Consider the following 8,030-nt stretch of genomic DNA (forward strand, 5'->3'; position numbering starts at 1 on the left):
ACAGGAAGCACCTTTGATTTACAAAGTATACCGGATCATCCCAAGATAGTCATAAGCACATGATTATGTAATACATCAAGCATATTTGGAGAGAAAAATATCGGTTACACTTTATTTTAAGGTGTCATTGTTACAGTGTAATTATATATTTAAGTACTGAGTAATATTAAGCAACCACATGTACTTACTATAGGGTTAGGATAGGATTTGGTTGAGGGTTAGTTGCATGTAATTTTGCATAATTTACTGTTATTACTATGGTAAGTACATGTTACATTATGTACACTGTAAAATAAAGTGTTACCAAAATATCTATAACAAAATTGTGATTGAGCTCATATTATGTTAATTTGAGATCTGATCTTTTGGTTTGTGTTCTTCATATAAAAAGAGGAAAGAATCAAATGACATGAAGCACCTTTGATTTACCGGATCATCCCAAAATAGTCATTAACACATGATTATATAATACATAAAACATGTTTGGAGAGGAAAATATCGGTTACACTTTATTTTAAGGTGTCATTGTTACAGTGTAATTATATATTTAAGTACTGAGTAATATTAAGCAACTACATGTACTTACTATAGGGTTAGGGTAGGATTAAGGTTTGGTTGAGGGTTAGTTGCATGTAATTATTTACTGTTATTACTATGGTAAGTACATGTAACATGTAACAAGGACACTGTGAAATAAAGTGTTACCAAAATATCTATAACAAAATTGTGATTGAGCTCATATTATGTTCATTTGAGATCTGATCTTTTGGTTTGTGTTCTTCATATAAAAAGAGGAAAGAATCAAATGACATGAAGTATTTACAAAGTATTTAAATCACCAGATCATCCCAAAATAGTCATTAACACATGATTGTGTAACACATAAAACATGTTTGGAGTGAAAAATATAACGAAATTGTGAATTTGCTCACACCGCCAACAAACAAAAAATAAAACAAAACCCCATATTATGTTCCTTTGAGTTATTTTTCTTTGACTTGGGACAGTATTGTATTGATTCCTTCTGTATTTTCTTTTGGTTTGACCCTGGTGTGTCCGAATGTCACCCTTTCCTTTTGGCAGACTTTGAGGATTCCCGCTGAATTCAATAGTCTCTCAGTCCCCGTCCTCTCCTAATGCCCTTGAGCCTCTTGTTATGGATGACCACAAACCCAGACAAATCCCTCGCTCTCTGTCTGCCTCTCCTCCTCCTCCTCCTCCTCCTCACTCCTCCTTCCATCACTGCTTCCCGTTTCTGGTTAACATTTTATTTCATTTAGTCTGTTTGTTTTTCAGTTTTTTGTTTCACTGCGTGGGTTTTTTATTTCCTTCAAAGCCCGCCATCGTGCGCAGAGCGTAAAGCCTGACGGCGCTTTGAAGTCATGCCGGGTTTTATCCGTGCGTTTTTGTCCTTGGGAAAGGGTGGCTGGGACCAGGAAGAAGACACAAGGGGTCAGTCCAGTTACACGGCAATTCCTTATCTTAATACCTTGAGAAAAACCAAAAAATCCTGAGATTATCTGGGTGGGCCATCTGTTATAAAACTGCCCCGTGAGCCGGAGAATGACCTTGTGCCTTCTTTACACTTGCCTGTGATTCAGTAATGACATTATATTCAGATCCTCAAACGTGATTAATTGTGCATGTTTAACTGAAGATCAGGGATTACTGTCCATCATCTTCACTTGCTGAATAAAACATGCGTCTGTTTATGACAAATGCAAAACAAGCTTCATATTCTGTCATTACTGAGAGTCAGTGTTTTCATATTATATACATGTGATACGGCATCGTCACATGCATATAACAGGCTATACATGCGGACGCGCTGCGGATGATGTATAGTTTGTCAGGAGATTTGCGGTGGTCTTGTCGAGCTTCATAGGTTTCAGCGTGCTTGTGTGTGTGTGTAGAGGCTTTAGCGTGTTAATATTTTCACCCCCAAAACTTCTCTTCACAGTTTTCCTCCTGGCGGAAAAATCGATTTCTTGTTGTTTTGGCCGAGGATTGTGAGCCGGAAATTAAATCCACTGATTGACCATTAAACTCTTTCCTCTTAGCAGGTGTCCTCCAGATGACCTTCGACTGGATCTCCACACTGATATGAGTGTGTGTGTGTGTGTGTGTGTGTGGCCGAGAGAGAGAGAGAGACAGAGAACTGGCAGTAACGTTCCCCTCGGATAAAGCAAACTGCAGGAGAAGGTGTGAGGAATGCTAATTGGCTCATCCGATGCTCCTCCCCCAGAGTGGGAATGATATCTAGAGGTTTTACTGTACAAGCGCTGGGTGATTATTTTCCTTCTGGATGCTGAGGTTGCTACGGTAGAGCCGCTCGACACACAACAGACACTTTCTCATCTGATTATAGCCTGTACATTTAGATGGAAAAAGTTTGACCATAAAAAGTAGTGATATTTCTTATTTGAGCTTGTGGTCCCAGACTTTTGCCACAGTTATTAACGTCATAAACGTTTTTTTTTTAAATGCATGTACATTTATAACACTATACTTTTGCGGTTGTTTGCGGCATTGAATTACAAGAAACTGTTAACACTGCTGTGTTTCAACTACACCGGCTGAGGGAGTGACGGCAGATTTGACATCTTACCTGTTTACATATGCATATCAATATGCATATTGTGCAATACTGCATATTATGCAATATGCAATAATGCATATTCATATGCATCACATTATTAATAGGGCCAGATTTACTAAGCGCTCACTCCAGCGCAAACCCTCTTTTGGCGTTAAAAACTACTGTCAGGATTTACTAAAGACACGCCGTGAAAGATGAGCTCTAAAAAGATGAGGACAGGCTTATTTTTGAGGCTGACCGTAGAGCACATGCATTTGTAGGAGTTTCCCTTTCAGACGCAGAATGTATGGGAGGAGAGTTTGCGGTTTGCGCTCGTCAATTGACTGGTATTTTCACCATTATTTACCACCTAAAACAAGCACGTCTTAAACCACATTGTGCTCTCACGCTACGGTAATTTGCCCTGTTTAGTAAATCCAAAACTTAAGCCCTAAGTTTATTAGTTTATGTTAAAACTCTGTAATCCAAATGAATGGAGATTTTCTATGCCATTCAAAGGCATAAATCTCAAACTTAGGCCTCAATATGTTTGAGTGTTTTATCGATAGCTAAAAGCATCATCCGTATAGCTAAAATATTTCATGAATAAGGACGTATGGGACTTTGTGCGATTCAATTCTGTACAAATGTGCACGTGCAGATTATTTGTTTTTATATAATAAAATAAAATAAAAGCATTACTAGTAGAGAGAAACTTTGACCACTGATATCTGCCAAGGTGAACAGAAACTATGACAGTGTTAAATAGACATTTTGCACGTGAAATCATCCATGTTTAACTGGATTTAATGGAAACACAAGATGATTTTGCTGTAAAAGTGGTCTTGTGTTGAACTGATGAGGCTTATATTGTGATCAGATCAGAAACTGCATGTTCACTTTCAGTCTTGATTGTCCTCGGCTGTGAATCGAGTGTCTATTTTCTCATTTTTTGTTCATCTCAAAAGAAATGTAATGGCATTTTTGTCCCATTTCAGGCATATATTAAGGCCAGTATGGAGATATAGATGCTCTTAAAAGGAATGGTTCACCAAAAAAAATTAAATTCATGTCTTTTGAAACCTGAATGACTTCTGTGGGAAATTTAAGATTTATTCATGGCTGAATGTCCAATCTTCTGGCTCGACTTGACTTCAAATGCACGAGTTGTGTGGACTTTTATTTAGTTTTTGTCCTGTTTTGGAGCTTAAGAGTCATTGGTCACAGTCCACTTTCTTCGATTCACTGAAGAAAGAAAGTCATACAGGTTTGAAACGACAGTAAAATTTTGAGCGAATCTTCATCTTTGAGTGAACTGTCCCTTTAAACTTCTAAATAATCTATAAATGGACATACGTTAAACCTAATTTACAAGATTTGTTAACATTATCTGGTGTGCAACCACACATGTGTTCCCCCACACAGGTACACGTCCGGGAAGGTCTCAAGGAAACACGAATGTCCACTAAGTTTGTGATGTTGTGTTCTCTAACTGTCCAGAACTCTGTCTTCGTTTCAGAGCCACGAATCAATGCTTCCGATCAGGAGATTTTGCAGCCTAAAACCGGGCAGGAATTACCCATCATCCTTCAGTGTAACCTCACGAACTCGCACAGCATACACCAGGAAAGCTTCTGGATGAAGAACGGACAGGAGATCGCCAACACAAAGACCGCGCACAAACACACAATGTTCAAGTGAGATTTCAATGGAAAATGTGCTTCTTGCTTCGTGTTTACCGACTGAATGCGTCTCTACTGCGTCTGTGGCATGATGTCAATTACCACAGATTAATCATTTCATCCCTCAGATTATTAAAAACTACAGGAAACATGCTTAAATTGATGGATTAAGGGTTTCCAGTAGTTTAGCATTAAAATATGAAAGCGACTGCACTGATTAGTGCTTCAAATACATCTGACAGGAGGATGGATCTCATTAAAATGTGTCATATTTCACTCAAAATCAAATAGAAAACAAACATATTAATGTAATATCATTCATATATATATATATATATATATATATATATATATATATATATATAGATGGATGGATGGATGGATGGATAAAATATTTATACTATAAGTATAAATATAATTACATGTATAAATTACTATATACATAAACATAATTTATTAATGTAATATAATTTAATATATAAAAAATATACTTCTATAAGTAAAAATATAATTACATGAATAAATAACTATATATATATATATATTTTTTTTTTTATAATATTTAGTTTTTAAAGTTTTATATATATTATATATATATATATTTATATTATATATATATATATATAAATATATATATATAAAACTTTAAAAACTAAATATTATAAAAAATATTATACATATATATATGTGTGTGTATAATATTTTTTTGAATATTTAGTTTTGAAAGTTTTATATATATTTTATATATATATATATTTATATATATATATATATATATATATAAAATATATATAAAACTTTAAAAACTAAATATTATAAAAAATATACATATATATATATATATATATATATATATATATATATATAAAATATATATAAAACTTTAAAAACTAAATATTATAAAAAATATTATACATATATATATATATATGTGTGTGTGTGTGTGTATAATATTTTTTATAATATTTAGTTTTTAAAGTTTTATATATATTTTATATATATATATAAAATATATATAAAACTTTAAAAATAATTTTATTTTTGCAAATGTGAAATAGAATTTAAATGTAAAATATAATTATGATATAAATCATATGATATAATTTTGTTTTCCATTTCATTTTGGGGTGAAATATGACACATTTTCATGAGAATTATCACATTCATTTCAGCATTATTAATGAGATTTTTTTTTTTTTTTTTTTTATTACAGTAACGCCGATCATATCATGAAAATAATGTCACGATGCATAAATCACTTAATGGTTCTATTTAAGCAAAATATTTATTTATTTTGATATAAATAATTTGTCAATTTCTCTCTTTGACTTCGGGATATTTTGAGTTTCCCTTCCGCCCGTGGAGTCAGTAAGATATGAGTATTTGAGTGTAGCATCTCAGGATACTGAGGACAATCAGGATGTTGGAGCACAAAATCCCTTTAGTAACACGTCTCATCAGAGCGAGTGATGTGGCGAAAGGCGATCTGCTGTCAGACTCATGTCACAGACTCAGTAGAGACGCTTCACTCCTGAGTCGACAGCACTGCGCCGGAAGCTCTAGCTCTGTCCAACAAAACACATCTCCACCTGAAAACTGCTCTCTGAAAACATCCTCGTAATAGAGTTCTGTCTGGTGATTAATAATGCAATATATCTCCATGATTAATATCGGCTCCTAGAGCAATAGCGCGCCTGAAAATGCTTTCATGTCATTCCAAAACCCTGTATGCTGTTATTTTCTGTTGCATTTCTATATAGTGACAAGGTATAATGAACTGCAAAGAGAGTTTTATTTCAAGCCTTCTGAAGTCATTGGCTAGTTGTGATGAAAAGATAAAAAAATTCAAGTTATTTGCCTGAAATCTTTCTCCATTCTCTAACCCAGGATCAGTGGCGCTTTCTAAATGTTGCACCCTTTTTTAATATGAATGCACGTAAGATTTCAGAGCTTCTGGAAGACTGTCTGTGAGTAAAGATTAAATGTTCTGATGCATGATGCGAAGGCAAGGTCGTGGGCTCGATTCCCAGGGAATGCAATGCATGAGCTGGTCTGATGTAATGCGTACCTTGAATGCAATGTGAAAGTACTTATCTGCCAAATGCATACAATGTAAATGTTCCTCACACATCTTTAGGAGACTTGAAATATAGTGCAATCAATGTAAGCTTGATGCATGATAAAGAACAGCATACAAGTGACATGAGGGGGAGAAAATAAAGGCTTTTTTGGTGAACTGTCCCTTTAAGAGTTTTTTTTTTTTTTTAGAGATGTTCTATTTTTGAGCTGGCAGTGATTTTGTTTCTTGTTTTGTAGGTTAAGTAAACCGAGGGCAGATGATGCTGGTGAATACATGTGCGTTTACACCTTTAAATCAGCTCCAAATGCCAATGCTACCATTGAGGTCAAAGGTAAGGAATCCTGTCAAAAACTCATTAACATACCGTTAACACCATCGAAACGCGGTTGCCACCCAGTAGAGACCTAACCCGGGTTATAATTAGCTATTGTTTGGAGTTGTAATTAGCCTCTCTTCACCTTAAAATACACTCAGTTCTGGTCCTGAATCCTCACTGCCGCTCTGGTTAGTTTCGACACTCGAGAGCCGCTGTCAATCATCACCAGGACTTCATAACCAGTCAAACGTGCGGCGACTGTAGATTTCAGACTGTAGGACTCAAAAGAGGAAAGAAAAATGACTCACTGAAATGTTTTTGTGATTCTCACTGGGGTTTCTTATTATTGTACGTCATTTTATATTACTGTAAAAAAGATGTAATACTATGATTTTTTTTTTTTTTACAAACATTTTAAGCATAAAGTAGTACCTGAGATGTAATTATACATTGTTTATTTGCACTTTAATAAAGAGATTTTATTTATTTATCACATATATATATATATATATATATATATATATAATTTTTATTTATAACATTTAAATGTGTACCTGACAATATTCCAGCAATATACAATAAAATAAACAATACAACTATTTTTGCATATTACAAAAAAAGAGATTTATTTATTTTATTTATATTACAATAAAAACTGTAATACTGTGATTTTTTTTTTTTTTTACATTTCTATTTAAATAAGAACAAATTAGTACCTGATATAAAATTATACACATTACTAAAGATATATATGATTTTTATTTATAACATATTTAATTTTAAATTAAAAAGCATAAATTATTACCTTACAAGTACAATTTTTTTTGCATATTACAAAAAGAGATTTATTTATTTATTTATTAATATAACAGTAAAAACTAAAACTAATGTCTTTTCAATTTAAATTTTTATTTAAATAAGCATAAATTAGTACCTGACAAAATAAATCCTCTTTTTTTTTTGCCGTATTACAAAAATGTTATTTATATTTTATGTTCATTAAAAACTGTAATACTATGACTTTTATTCTTAAAATGTTACTTTATAATTTGAATGTAAATAAGCTTAAATGAATGCATATAAAAAATTAGGCCTTATTATTAATTTATATTATGTGGTGAAATATAGTCGATCCATGCATGTTCTCGCCAGGCTTTGTGAAATTCCCTCATTCTCTAATATTGTAGACAGTGGATTATATCGATAACCACAGATAATGTTTGCATGCATCTGAAGTGTATTATGTCCCCCGAGAGCCGGCACAGTCTGAGCTCGCCTGTGTGTTCCTCACTGTTAAGCCAATTTGTTGTGACACGCCGTCAAGCGCACTGAGCATGCCCAGACCATCATGTCAAAGCTCACTTTAAGCGTTGC

General features: G+C 33.5%; 1 protein-coding gene across 1 annotated transcript in view; it reads left to right on the forward strand.

The window, feature by feature from the left end:
* Positions 1–8,030, forward strand: part of nptnb (neuroplastin b) — a 53,051-nt gene that overhangs the window by 16,203 nt on the left and 28,818 nt on the right. The window contains exons 3-4 of the mRNA XM_084409899.1: positions 4,098–4,275; positions 6,577–6,671. Of these exons, the coding sequence (XP_084266025.1) occupies positions 4,098–4,275; positions 6,577–6,671 (273 nt within the window). The remainder of the gene's footprint in view (positions 1–4,097; positions 4,276–6,576; positions 6,672–8,030) is intronic.

This window comes from Rutilus rutilus (genome assembly GCF_951802725.1).
Source record: "Rutilus rutilus genome assembly, chromosome: 5".
NCBI lineage: Eukaryota > Metazoa > Chordata > Actinopteri > Cypriniformes > Leuciscidae > Rutilus > Rutilus rutilus.